Raw genomic sequence first — 15,409 nt, 5'->3', positions numbered from 1 at the left:
TTATAAGACACACTCACTTATAAGACACACTTGCTTATAAGACACACTCACTTATAAGACACACTCACTTATAAGACGCACTCACTTATAAGACACACTCACTTATAAGACACACTTGCTTATAAGACACACTCACTTATAAGACGCACTCATTTATAAGACGCACTCACTTATAAGACACACTCACTTATAAGACACACTCACTTATAAGACACACTCACTTATAAGACACACTCACTTATAAGACACACTTGCTTATAAGACACACTCACTTATAAGACACACTCACTTATAAGACACACTTGCTTATAAGACACACTCACTTATAAGACACACTCACTTATAAGACACACTCACTTATAAGACACACTCACTTATAAGACACACTCACTTATAAGACACACTCACTTATAAGACACACTCACTTATAAGACACACTCACTTATAAGACACACTCACTTATAAGACACACTTGCTTATAAGACACACTCACTTATAAGACACACTCACTTATAAGACACACTTGCTTATAAGACACACTCACTTATAAGACACACTCACTTATAAGACACACTTGCTTATAAGACACACTCACTTATAAGACACACTTGCTTATAAGACACACTCACTTATAAGACACACTCACTTATAAGACACACTTGCTTATAAGACACACTCACTTATAAGACACACTCACTTATAAGACGCACTCACTTATAAGACACACTCACTTATAAGACGCACTCACTTATAAGACACACTCACTTATAAGACACACTCACTTATAAGACCCACTCACTTATAAGACACACTCACTTATAAGACACACTTGCTTATTACACACATTAGCTTATAAGACACACTCACTGATTAGACGCACTTACTTATAAGATGCACTGGCTTAATACAAGACAAACCACTTAGAAGAGGCACTTGCTAATTAGACACATTCGCTTATTAGACACACTTGCTTAAGTCACACTTGCTTATTAGACACACTCATTTATAAGAGGCACTCACTTATTAGACACAATCACTTATAATATGCACTCGCTTATTAGACACACTTTCTTATGAGACACACTTGCTTTTTAGAAGCACGCGCTTATTAGATGCACTCACTTATAATCGGTCCTCACTTATAAGTAGCACTTTCTTATAAGACACACTCACTTATATGAGGTTCTCGCTTATAAGATGCACTCACTTATAAGAAGCACTTGCTCTAGCTTATAAGACACACTCACTTATATGATGCAATCACTTATGAGACACAATCACTTATAAGATGCAATCTTTTATAAGACACACCTATAAGTTGTTTTTATTCTGATAAATGTACTTGTTAAAGAATCTTTTTCCTTGTAGGTTGAAATGATCTTTTCCTACACCATAGTTTATAGCGACACTACTATATATGAGAAGTGTGCGACGTCATTTCTCAATGATATTGGTGGAATCGGCAACATTTATCCTTTGAGTGGTAATATTCCAGCCAGTGGAAACTGTCCGGAGTTAAAATGGGATCAGGTAGCTGAAGGTGCTGGCCGGGGGTTATCATGTGCTGCACCATTTTTTGCGTCCTTAACTAATAATGAACAGTGTGGTAAGTAGTTCTTGAGGTGTAGTAGTGCAAGACCATTTTGTGTAAAATAATTTTTTTTTTATATATGTCAGTGGTTGGATCACCGATTCCATATATGGATAATTTTTTCAAATTTCAGAAAATTATTCTCAGACAAAATCTACACATATGAATTTTTATAATTTTTTTAAACAGAAAGGAATGATGACAGCTGACAACTTTTGAAACCTATAAAATTTAATTAACTTAAAATTTAGGAGATCTACAGTTACTTATTGGACACACATTCCAGTGTTGTATAATATCATAAGAGTGAATATTATTTGAATGATTGGAAAATATAACAGCGAGCTACAGTAACTTTTGTTTGAGTTCAAATTTATTGTTGCATAAACATAAGCAGGTAATATTTATCGATACAATGTTGATAATTTCATATACAAGTAACTTCTTAAACTTGTTAAAGTTTCCTAAAAACCTTGTTTAGTCTGTTAACTTATTTTCCCAATTTTGACAGTTTGTGATTTTTGGATTTTCTATCCAAAACTTGTTTTATTTGTTTTTTATCATAGATTTGTTTTATTGATTTTTCGTCATCATCAGTTTCCCTTCATTTTCTTGCCAACAGTTGCACACATTCAATTCAAATTTGACATATAGATATATCATCAGAAAATGCAGGTCAAATTTGAATTTGGTCATGGTCCAATGATTTTTGACAAGAGTTATGCAACTTGATGAAATTATCAGTTTCTGTTCATTGTCTCCCCAACTGTTGTACACATTCAACTCATATTTAACATATGTGAAACAATTAAAAAAATTTCAGTTTCCATTCATTATCTCGGAAACAGTTATACACATTCAACTTAAATTTGACATATAGATCTGTCAAAGGAATGCACAGGTCAAATACAATTTGGCAATGGTTAGATGATTTTTGGCAGAGTTATGCCCCTTAAACTTTGAAAAGAAAATCAGTTTCCTTTTATTATTTCCCCAACAGTTGTACACATTCAAATCAAATCTAACATATGGATCCGCATAGGAATACACTTATTCCTTTTGAACTTTGAAAAAAAGGAATTTTTAGTTTCCATTCCATCCCACACAGTTAAACACATTCAACTCAAATTTGACATACAGATACATCTTAGAAAAAAGCAGGTCAAGTTTGACTTTCTTCATGGTTCGATGATTTTGGACAAAGTTATCTCTGAAATTTTCAGTTTCCACACTCTTACTTTTGTGGAAATGTATGTATACGAGGGTTTTCCCAATATTCTGTGACAAAATTATTATCCTTGCTAAATAACGACTTAAACCAAAGTAATAATTAAATTTTAATGAATGAATGAGCATCACTGTAAGACTATTCTAATAACAAATAAATATACAAGCAATACAAGCAATACATGTAAGACTATTCAATTATCAGATAAGTAAGCAAACATGCAATACAAGAAGACATTATTCAATTATCAGATAATTAAACAAACATGCAATACAAGAAGACAATTCAATTATCAGATAATTAAACAAACATGCAATACAGGTAATGTAGAACATAAATGCAACAAGCATAAATACCCGCCAAACAACAGCCAAAATAAGCAAAGGCAAAGCAAACATAAAAAAAAACAACACAAATTAACATGCAAACAAAATTAAACAGAAGTAGCCTCTTACCTAATAATCTTATACTGCCTAATATCTAAATTCTACAACAAAAAAAAAAATAAATAAAATTGACAAAATATTATATGATATAAAAAGACAAAGTATCAAGTAATCCTAAGAATTTTAACTGAACAACTTACGTGGTAAAGTGGAAATCACACGTAAGAAAAAATGCCTAAGACGATTGGAGCCTTCTGTGTTCAAATGAAGCCCACCATCTAATTTAGCAAATAAAAATCTTTTAACTTGACCTTTAAAACAAAATGGACGGTATGATCTTATGAATTTAAAATTCAGATTTGAAGCCAAAACATCTTCAAGAAAATGATTTAATTCTTTGATTGTAATGTCTGTATCAGAATGATCCACCGGTCAAGGGAGAACAGAAGAAATAATAATCTTTATTGAATGATTTTCATGCCTAATAGATGCAATCAAATTGGCAAAATCTGAACCGATAGAATGAATTGACTGTTGATTACTTATATTATTAGTGCCAACATGAACAACAATAAAGCTTTTGTCATACAAATCAATTTTGTGTTGACTAACCAAATAAGCTAATCTGCCAATAGTTGCACCAGGAAAGGACTGGATCTTGACTCCCTCGATCGGAGAAATATTTTTAATGATGGAATCTCCTATAATAACAACAGGACGAATTTCTGCAAAAAAAAAAAAATAATAAATAAATAATAAATAATTAAATAAAAAATAATAGAAAATAGAAAAATAAAATTGAGAAGAAAAACAAAGACTAATAACAAAGAATAGGTGATGAAAACAAATAAAAATGTAGACAAAGAAGCGAAAAATATGTTATGCTGATATTTGAATATCAAATCTATCCGGAAGGTTAAGACATCCTACCGACAATAGACAAGTTTCTCCGCAAGGACGAAACGCATAATCAATATTCTTTGCAATTCTACACAATACTGCAATAAACTGTTAAAGAAACCTAAAAATACTACAATCTGAGACAATAATTAAACTTTTCCTTTATAACTTAACAGGTTTTTACTAACAAAACGAGAAACTTTAATTTTATCATAATATCATATTGAATATATCTTTTTTAACCTATAGCTCTTCAGCGCTTCTTATGTAAAATTCTTCCAAGTATAATTTCCAATAACTGTAAATTATACCATACCTAGACTATGGTATAATTTTCAGTTTTGAAAATTATACCATAGCAAAATAACCTGAAATAAAATAAAACACAAAACAAGAAGCAAGGTACAGAAATTTTATTTCAGTCACAAAATAAATCTCATTAGGCCGAGAAATCAAAACATTTTGGCCAGAAAACACATGCCAAAATGTAAAACCAATGTATCAAATTGTCAGTTTTTACCAAAGATAAATACACAATTATTGTAAACAGTTTTAGCATCTTTTTCAAAGATTTTCTGAATAGGACTCTCCATTTCTAATTTCTTAGGCTTTTCAAGATCCACAGGAGAATTGTTTTCAAGTTCACCGCTTGTCACTGTTAATGAGACCATTTGCTTCTTGGAATCAAGTACATTTGAAATATCTCTCAACTGGTCACATGGGCTATCAAAGCGGCTTGTCTCAGAACATTTTAACGCCGTTGGCAACGGTATATTCATGGATTTTTTGTCTTGATTTTCAGAAAGCAAAATGTTGCTTTGATCACTTTCGTCCATGTTGATTGATATTTCGTTGATAAAGTCCTCAACATTTTGTGTTAGAAGAAAATTCACTCCAACTGTATCAATCCCCAGATCTGTCTCAGCCTGATCAAGGTACTGAGATAAAGCCATATCTTCTTCATAAATGTCCAAATGTTGAGACAAAATTGTGTCTTCTAAATTTTCTGTGAACGACAAATTGTCATTCAAAGCCATGCCGAATCATGTGAATTGAAGTAAAACTTTAAAATGAGACAGATGACTGAATAGAGAAAAGGGTCCATGCCGCTACCAATGAAAATGTAGCTTCCACGCGGGCAAAATCAGCCCATTATTTTGATTGACAGCTCATTTCACGTCTTTGCTGCTATGCAAATTCAGATCAAAGGGATAAGTTTTTCTGGGCGGAGCAATAGGTTAAAACAGTAGCGTCATGTTATTTTGATTGACAGCTCATTTTACGTCATTTCTGCTATGGAGTAAGTGTTTCATGGCGGAGCTATAGGTTAAAACAGATACACCATTGGTGCGTCAACGCAGCAATGGTATATCTATTACGTAAGCATCAGAACGCCAATCACCCATTAGTTGGATCAAATCTGGTGGAATTTCTAGTCTAAATGCCAGAGTTGCAAAACCTCTTCTAAAAGAATGAGTGGAGTATAGTTTTGAATCTAAACCAATACCCTCAAAAACTGAGCGCAGTTTATGAAGAAACTTTTAGTAGGTAACTGGCTTACCTGATTTCAACACAAAGGAGAATGATTGGAAGCAGGAATGTAATTTATCATATTCTTATAAGCCTCAACAGGACACAAAACAGAGCCAATAATTGGAGACAAAGGAGTGATAAGAATCCTTTCCCCCCGCTTGAATAGTTTTAGTCCATTTCATAGAAACTAACAATGTACTATCATCAAAAGTAACATCCTTCCTTAGTAAAAATTTAGGCTCAGATAAATCCTTAGAACTAGTTGGAACGAGATTAGATTTTCTGGCCATTAAGAAAAAGGCAAAAAGAAATAAACACCAGAATGTGTAATTGTCAATACTAGAAAAGTCCAAAAATGAATGAATACTCATCAAAATATCTGGAGTTATAGGTTCTGCTTGTTTAACTATGTGCGGAATGCTTTTAGCAATACCCTTAAGAGACAAATTAAGCAAAAAGTTGTTTATATGTTCAATATTGTAACCTAATAACAGATGGACAGATCTTACTCCACTGATATAATTTTTAATTGAATCTACAGATTTAAAGGACCTGCTAAGAAACTGAGCATATAGTTGCAATGTTTCAGTTGAAGTAGGTAAACTACAAAATTTAAAAAACAAACAAAACAATAAAAAAGATTCCCATTGAACTCTTAAGTTCCTACGAGAACCAACAGCATAGGCTCTTTTGTTGGATTTCTTTAAGTCCATTCTGAGTACTTCAAGATGATTCTCTGAAAACATATATACAATGAAGACTTAAAATCCACATTACCAATTGTTGACAAAATGAAACACAGACTCATCAACTTTCCACTCTAGCAAATCATATTCATTGGTTAACAACTTAAACTGTATTTCATGAATTGGATTCAAACCCCATCTTGATAAATGATCTGCTATTCGATTATGTTCTGAGGGTAAATGCTGTGCCTTAATTTCAAATTCATTAATTGCCGCAAAATAACAAATCTCTCTGAGACAAGACTGCAAAAAAGGACAACGTGATTTCCCAGTATTTAAAGTGATGCAGACTGACAAATTATCACAAAGAACTAAAATACGCTTGTCCTTAAAATTGCTTCCCCATAAATGAACACATACAACCAAAGACAACATTTCAAGGGCCCCAATATGTAACTGTTTTCCTAAAATAAAAGAAGGAAAAACAGAATGAAAGAAATTACCCTTCAAAAACCACCACAAGATTCTAAACAAGAATCTGAAGAAAATATAGCATCTGGCTCTGACCACGAGCCCAGTGAAATCTCCATTATATAAAGGTAAAAATGTACCCCACCACAGGATGTCTTTTTAGCTCACCTGAGCATATGCTCAGGGTGAGCTATTAGGATCACTCTTTGTCCGTCGTCTGTCGTCCGTCGTACGTTGTCCGTTCACACTTTTCAAACGACATCTCCTCTGAAACCATAAGGCAGATCATAATGAAACTTCACAGGAATGTTCCTTGTGTGAGGCCTGAACAAAGTTGTTCAAAGAATTCCATTCCATGCAGAACTCTGGTTGCCATGGCAACCAAAAGAAAAAACTTAAAAAAATCTTCTTCTAAAAAACCCAAAGAGCTAGAGCTTAGATATTTGGCATGGAACATCTTCTAGTAAGTGTCTACTAAGATTGTTCAAATAAAAGCCCTGGGGTCAAAATTGGCCCCGCCCCAGGGGGTCATTGTTTTTCCCTATATGCATATAGTAAAAACTTAAAAAAATCTTCTTTTAAAGAACCCAAAGAGCTAGAGCTAAGATATTAAGCATGAAACATCTTCTAATGAGTGTCTACCAAGATTGTTCAAATAAAAGCCCTGGGGTCAAAATTGGTCCCGCCCCAGGGGGTCATTGATTTTCCCTATATGCATATAGTAAAAACTTAAAAAATTTTATTTTAAAGAACCCAAAGAGCTAGAGCTAAGATATTTAGCATGATTCATCTTCTAATGGGTGTCTACCAAGTTTGTTCAAATAAAAGCCCTGGGGTCAAAATTAGCCCCGCCCCAGGGGGTCATTGATTTTCCCTATATGCATATAGTAAAAACTTAAAAAATCTTCTTTTAAAGAACCCAAAGAGCTAGAGCTAAGATATTTAGCATGAAACATGTTCTAATGGATGTTTACCAAGTTTGTTCAAATAAGAGCCGTGGGGTCAAAATTGGCCCCGCCCCGGGGGTCATTGATTTTCCTTAAATGTGTATAGCAAAAACTTAAAAAATCTTCTTTGAAAAAAAACAAATAGCTAGAGTTTAGATATTAAGCATGAAACATTTTCTAGTAAGTGTCTACAAAGATTGTTCAAATAAAAGCCCTTGGGTCAAAACTGGCCCTGCCCCAGGTGTGTCATTGTTTTTAACTATATGTGTAAAGAAAAAAACTTGAGCAGCTAGACCTTAGATGTTAAGCATGAAATATCTTCTAATGGGTGTCTACCAAGTTTGTTCAAATAAAAGCCCTGGGGTTTAAACTGGCCCCGCACCGGGGGCCTATATACAGGTGAGCGACTTCAGAGCGATCATGGCCCTCTTGTTTAACCTCCTGAGGAATATCAAAAATCATATTACTGGGAGAACCATGCAAATCTCTTAACCAGTTTAACAACCGACTAACAAACACCCTACTGGATTTAACACAAGAGCCAATAAAATTGAGTTTACCCAGTAAGGACTGTATTTCCTTAATAGAGGCTTTTTCTTTATCTAACCAAAGTGAAAGAAGAATATTAATTTCTTCCAGTCTATCTGGAGTGATCTCCATGATCATTTTTGAAGTATTAAATAACACTCCTAAAAAGCTCATTACACTGGCAGGAGGACAGCTTTTATCTAAGGACTCTTCAATCCCACTATATTCTAAAACCTTTCCTAAAGTAGAATAAGCCATATGAGCATTCTCGGGTCTCTCAACACCTGCAAAATCATCCAGATAATTGAGAATACAAATACCAAAATTATATAAAATAAATGCTAAAGCGTTAGTCACCCTTTGACAAATAGCAGCAGCACTGCGTAAACCCATTGATAAAACTGTATCACAAAAAATATGCTTATCCCAAACAAATGATACTAGATTGTATTGTGAAGGACATATGCTTATTTGTCTATAAGCACGTCTTAAATCTTTTTTAAACATTAAACATCCTTGACCTTTGGCTAAAATAAGTTTAATAAAATCATCAATCTTTGGAAATACTAAAGAAATAGATTCCCCTAAATATACATCTTTGTCAATGTAATCATTCACAGCATTGGAAGTAGAACTACTGAGATCCAAAATAACCCTTCTCTCAGAAACTGACTTTTTAGGAACAGAATTTAAGGGTGAAATCAAAAGATTATCATCAAACGGGTTATTTTTAAAAGGACCAATGACAGCTGCATGGCTTAATTCCTTGACCAAATATTTTTCAATTTCAACAGGAAATTCGGTAGCTCCTTTATAGTTCTTATAATGTGATACATTTTTAGTTGGCTTTAACATATTTTCATCACCCTGGAAACCCAAAGGAAAACCAAACTCTAACAAGTCACAAACAAGTAAATCTTTGTAATCAAAATGCTTCAGACAAGTAGCAAATAATCAGTATTGATCCTGTCGTTTATTCTAATACGACAACTCTCAAAATTATATTTACCTGACTGTTTAACTGCTTTATGAATTCTAACCTTATGTAAAGATTGAGAAACACTAGGGCCCTTTTTTATTTCCATACAAAGTGGACATTTATTTGTATGATTACAAATATGTGACTCTAGCGGTATTTCTACCTTACTTCTTATTTGACTGGAATGTGAATTCTTTTGATATTCTAACAACCTTGTAGATTTATTAGAACAAAGAAATTTTGGTAAAAAGATATCTTCTAATTTATTTTCATCCACAAAATTAGAATTTAAATTACATTGTCATGCTAATGTATGTGGACAGGAAGAAGAGCTTTCAGGATGTTGAAGTTTAACCTTATCTCTAATCCAACATGTGGCACAAATATGCTGAGCCATATGCATTTTTCCCCGAACAACAATCATGACTGTGATTATGTTTTTGTTCACATCTATTTCTTTGATATGCAGAACAAAACCATACTGGAGAACTGTCCGTGTCAGCAAATGGTTTGGAATATTGAGACGAAGGATATTTTTTGGGTTTGGCGCCCTGCTGCAAAGAACTCTTACTAGAAGAGTAATTGGAATTAAATAGTACTAATTCTAAATAAGTGAAAGCATCATGCAAAGATTTAGAACCTAGTTCAATTTCCCTAAGGACAGCTGCGTAGTATGATTTTAATAGTTTAAAATCATGAGATGTATTCAAATACATAATTCTTTTTAAAAGAGCTAACCTTCCGGTTTGCTCAGAACCCTTTGTTTTGGGGTCCGAAATTATCTCTAATTCCCCAGCGACGAACAAGTTTAGATCTAAATTTTGAAAAGAAATATCATGACTAACAAATTCATATCGTAATTGTGAATGTGGATAACGCTGCTTGTATCTAATTTTGTCAGAGGATTTCTGAACAATACCCGACTTTTTACAAGATTTTTTATGCTTATTTACAAGTTTTTTCTTTTTAACTTGACTCTTCAACAGATTTTTCTTCACTATCCGAACTGGATTCTTCATCATTACTTGATGACGAAATGTCCGAATCACTGCTGTCATCCAAACATACTTCAGATTCACTGGAACTGAAGAAACCAATTTTTTTGGATTCCTTTTTTGCTTCCTTCTTGAACTTTTTAAGCCTCTCAAATCTTTAATTGTCAAATCTGACGATGAAATTTTATCTAAAAGTTCTGAATTTGTAACTGAATGTTTTGCTTTACCTTTTAAGGCCTTGACCTCTGCCTTTTTCTTGTTCAATTTTATGCGGAGCTCTTCCTTTTCCTGCTGTTTCCTTAGCTGAATTTCTTCTTTCTCTAACTGTTCTAGTTCAGCCTTCATCGGCAACATATCGTCGTCCTTGCTGACAATTTCTTCTACAAACAACAAGGAGGAAACGGACGAGGACTTTTTCTCAACTTTCACCGAATGCTGAGTTTGTGAATTTTCCGGCTCTGGACAAGAAAATACTGACGAATACATAACAGAGAAGCTGTCGTCAATAATTAAATATTTTAAAAATGTTTAAAATAGTCCTATTGTTTGAAAGCTAGATAAAATATTTACAAATTTGATATTTAAATTAATATGTGATGAACCCATATAATTGCAACATTTTAACAAATATACTTGGAAAAATGTCAACAAACAACAAAAATATGTCCTAAATACCATCGCATCTATTTGAATCGCGGGCATGTCAAACATCAAAATAAGTCTGTATAAAGCGCCTTTCTCAAAATTAATACTCTCCGAAAAATTCAACAAATAAATGATGCAGTTTTACCAAGAAAACGTCAATTACGGACATACTCATGGGGTTCTTAGTCTCTGTTGAATTTTTGGATGGCAAACATTAATTTCTTGCTATGAGCGAATTTCCGGTCTCATTGCACCTGTTTTAGCTTAGAGAAATAGGCGACGAAGATCGATATTCTTATTTGTCGTCTTTTCCTTATATTTGCTTTCTGTAGTGCAGAACTCTGGTTCGGGATATGTTGCTAAACTGTTCTATTTGGTATATTAGTTAAAAAATCTTAACAGGTGTCATCACGCAATTATACTCACGAAACACCTGATAACTGTTCGCTGCGCCGCACATTCTTCGGACGTGGGCATTTTTACTTTCCTTCTTTCTGTTTGATATTTTTATTTTTTCGTATCTTGTTGGTTTCTTAAGTTATGTAAAAAATTTATGTAAAATTTTCAACAATTATGTCAACATAGGAGCAGAGGACATCAGTGCGATATTGTGCTGACACATGATCAGATATTCGAAATATACGTATTCTATTTAAACCTATACAAAACAAAACACACATTTTTTGACATGCGCCGGGAACTCAAACCAATGTCGTTAATATTGAAAAAATAAACTAGAGTAGATATTTTATAAATAATTTGTTGTAAGGTAAAATAATAAACTTATAGGTTATATATGTAAATTGTTATCTATTGTCATTAAAAATGAACCATCTATAAGATTTTTCACAGACTTTTGAGACAACCCTCATAAGGTTAAAATCGCATGTGCAGGTATTGAACCAGAAAATACAAATCAAGTTCAAATTTGGTTTTGGTTCGATGATTTTTGACAGAGTTATACAATTTAAACTTTAAAAAAACAAGAAATTTTCAGTTTCTGTTCTTACTTTTTAAGAATGTATGTCTGAGGTTGACTTTGCATTATTGATATTTTACCAGAAAATACAAGTCAAGTTATAATTTGGTCATGGTCAAATGTTTAATTGACAGTTATCCCCCTTGAACTTGGAAAAGATTTAAAATTCACAATTTCTAATCATTATCTCAGCTACAAATTTGCAATATGCAATTTGCAATAGGTTGGCACTGAATAATTTCAGGGCCTTGATCTTTGTATAAAAATGGTTTGTTTAAGTCGTTGCATATTTTAAGGGCCTGAAATCAGAATGAAAAAAAGGGTTTGTGCAAACAAATTTGGAACAAAATATTATTATAACATTTGCAATTGTGGCTGCATTTCTAGTTTATTCTTTCTGTCCAAGACTTATTATGCTCCCCGAAAAATTTCGGGGGAGCATATAGTCGTCGGGTTGTCCGTCCGTCCGTCCGTCAGTCCGTACGTACGTCCCGAATTCGTGTCCGGCCCATAACTTTGATATTTGAAGTCGGATTTTAAAATTATTTCACAGAAATGATCACCATATTGAGACGACGTGTCGCGCGCAACATTTGGGTCGCTACCTTGAAGGTCAAGGTCACAGCATGACCTTGCAGCAAAATCGTGTCCGGTCCATAACTTCATTATTTGAAGTCGGATTTTAAAAATATTTCACAGAAATGATCACCATATTGAGACGACGTGTCGCGCGCAACATTTGGGTCGCTACCTTGAAGGTCAAGGTCACAGCATGACCTTGCAGCAAAATCGTGTCCGGTCCATAACTTCATTATTTGAAGTCGGATTTTAAAAATATTTCACAGAAATGATCACCATATTGAGACGACATGTCGCGCACAACATTTGGGTCGCTACCTTGAAGGTCAAGGTCACAGCATGACCTTGCAGCAAAATCGTGTCCGGTCCATAACTTCATTATTTGAAGTCGGATTTAAAAAATATTCCACAGAAATGATCACCATATTGAGACGATGTGTCGCACGCAAAATGTGGGTCGCTTCCTTGAAGGTCAAGGTCACAGCATGACCTTGCAGCAAAATCGTGTCCGGCCCATAACTTCGCTATTTGAAGTTAGATTTAAAAAGTATTTCACAGAAATGATCATCATATTAAGATGACGTGTCATGCACAACATTTAAGTCGCTACCTTGAAGGTCAAGGTCACAGCATGACCTTGAAGCAAAATTGTGTCCGGCACATAACTTCATTATTTGAAGTCGGATTTTACAACTATTTCACAGAAATGATCACCACAATGAGACATTGTGTCGCGCGCAACATTTGGGTCGCTACCTTGAAGGTCAAGGTCACGGTATGACCTTGCAGCAAAATCATGTCCGGCCCATAACTTTGTTACTGGAAGTCGGATTTAACAACTATTTCACAGAGATGATCACCATATTGAATTGACGTGTCGCATGCAACATTTAGGTCACTACGTTGAAGGTCAAGGTCACAGCATGACCTTGCAGCAAAATAATGTCAGGCGCATAACTTTGTTATTTGAAATCGGATTTTACAACTATTTCACAAAAATGATCACCATATTTAGACAATGTGTCATGCACAATATTTGGGTTGTTTTTACACTTTGAACTTTGTCTGTGACATAACTCTGACACAACAAGAGGTATACCTTCCTGTGTCCAAAACCTATTCGGGGAGCATCACCCGGTTCAACCGGCTCTTGTTTTATTGGCTTTTCTATCCAAGTCTTATTTAATTAGATTATCTATACAAGTCATTTTTAATTGAGATTTCTATCCAAGGCTTATTTCTATCCAATACTTATTTTATTGGATTTCTTATCCCAGACTGATTTTATTGGATTTTCTATCCAAGACTTATTATTGGATTTTCTATCCAAGACCTATTTTATTGGATTCTTAATTATTTTTCTTGGCAATATTGGTAATTTTGGCTTTGCATTGCTAGTCCTATCAGGATTTAATCATTATCTTGGTCACTTCTTCTAATGTTTACAGTCCGATGTCCTGCCGGCACACAGTCTAACGGAGAATTTTGCTCAATATGCCCAAAAGGTACATATAGGAACTCTGCAGATGCTTCATGCATTCAATGTCCCACTAGTTATACAACAAGATATCCTGGTGCCACAAATAGTGGATCGTGTATCGGTAAGTACTGCTTATGTTCTACTTTGTTCAATTTTTAAGTGGGGAAACACATTGTTTTTATGGTCTATATAAACTTTATATAAGTTCTAACAAGTTTTTTCAACTTGACTTTAACACAACAAAAGTTTACTTACCTTGGAATGGGTGACATGGTTTCAAGACTTTGCTTGCAACTTCATATATTATAAACCAAGGTATGTTTCCATAAAGCTTCAGGAATATCTTCTGGGTAATAATTTTAAGTCTTTAACCATTACCCATAACAATAGCAAGAAATTAAATCGTCACAGAGTTGTCCTCCTTTGTGAAATACTAGTATATAGATTCCTAACAAGGGTTTTGAATGTAAGTTCTAGGTCGACAGTTATGAAATTTTCAATAAAAACTTCAGGCATGTCTGACTATCATAAATGAAGAACCAACACCCATAACTCTGCCCTGTACCAGTATGTTTACTGAATTATTCCCCTTTCTTAACTTTTTAAATTCCTATGAATTACCGTTATCATTTTTAGAATCAAACCATCCGCATTTTAATAAATATTGATTTAGATTATAAATGTGTAAAATGGTTTCTGTGATCATCAAGTACTTATTTTATAAAATGCCTATCATTTTTATAACAGCCCCTTGTACTGGATCAATTTCTACAACTGGATTTAGTCCCTGTTTAACTTGCCAGAAAGGTAGCTACAGATCAGACAGCTTGACATGTCAGTCTTGTGGATTTGGGCAGACGACAAATGGCGATGGCGCCACTAGTCCAGATGCTTGTGTATCTAGTACTATCGATGATGGTAAATATTTCATATATTTTTCTTTTCCAGTGATGTTCTTAATACTTGAAAAAGAATGTTTGTATTCTATGTCAGTTTTAACATATTTTTGTATATAGTTATACATAGCAATAAATAATATTTTGTTTTATTTTGCTGGAAAAGGAGATGGAGTTTTGATGTGACATCACATTTGTAATTTTTTTTGTTATAATTCTGAAGAACAATTTTAAATACTTTCTTTTTCGTTTTCAATGATACTTGAAAAAGATTTTAGAAAATACATGTATCAATAAAGTAAGGCATTCAGAGGACATTAGTCAGGTAAGATTTATAGATATGGTCGGAATGATAATGATGATCATGTTTGATGTTTTACTAGTTAGCTAACCTGAGCTTGCTCAGGGTGAGCTTTTAGGATCATTGAATGTCCGCCGTCTGTCCACACTTGTTCGTTAACACTCTAGCGCTCACATTTTTGCCTTAATCATCATCAAACTTTGTCAGGATGCTTATTTAGTTGATAGCTCAGATGAGTTTGAACATGGTTCATCTCGGATGAAAAACTAGGTCACAGGAGCTTAA

At 33.8% G+C, this 15,409-nt stretch overlaps 2 protein-coding genes across 2 annotated transcripts in view; one reads left to right on the top strand and one right to left on the bottom strand.

Annotated features, from left to right (window-relative positions):
* LOC132723281 (uncharacterized) overlaps positions 1-14,845 on the top strand; it is a gene marked incomplete at both ends in the record, with an annotated part of 55,072 nt that extends 40,227 nt beyond the window's left edge. The window contains 3 exons of the mRNA XM_060707953.1: positions 1,369-1,606; positions 13,896-14,048; positions 14,675-14,845. Of these exons, the coding sequence (XP_060563936.1) occupies positions 1,369-1,606; positions 13,896-14,048; positions 14,675-14,845 (562 nt within the window). The remainder of the gene's footprint in view (positions 1-1,368; positions 1,607-13,895; positions 14,049-14,674) is intronic.
* Positions 3,323-10,730, bottom strand: LOC132723282 (uncharacterized). The gene is made up of 2 exons (XM_060707954.1): positions 10,472-10,730; positions 3,323-3,930 (listed from the first exon to the last, which is right to left on the bottom strand). Exons 1-2 carry the CDS (start codon positions 10,728-10,730, stop codon positions 3,638-3,640), a joined length of 552 nt encoding a protein of 183 aa, XP_060563937.1. The 3' UTR covers positions 3,323-3,637.
* Positions 14,846-15,409: the final 564 nt, after the last annotated feature.

The sequence above is a fragment of the Ruditapes philippinarum genome, unplaced genomic scaffold (assembly GCF_026571515.1).
Source record: "Ruditapes philippinarum isolate M1 unplaced genomic scaffold, ASM2657151v2 ctg5262_1_1_1_1, whole genome shotgun sequence".
NCBI lineage: Eukaryota > Metazoa > Mollusca > Bivalvia > Venerida > Veneridae > Ruditapes > Ruditapes philippinarum.
Note: the sequence above shows the minus strand (reverse complement) of the source record. Positions and strands in the feature narration are given on the sequence as shown.

Bases quoted from the DNA above. Each gene is read 5' to 3' on its own strand.
- LOC132723282 (XM_060707954.1), bottom strand. From the start codon at position 10,730: ATGTATTCGTCAGTATTTTCTTGTCCAGAGCCGGAAAATTCACAAACT. The intron at 3,931-10,471 runs GTAAAGCAAAAC...TTTTTTTTGCAG, and splicing joins AGAGGTCAAGGCCTTAAAAG to AAATTCGTCCTGTTGTTATT.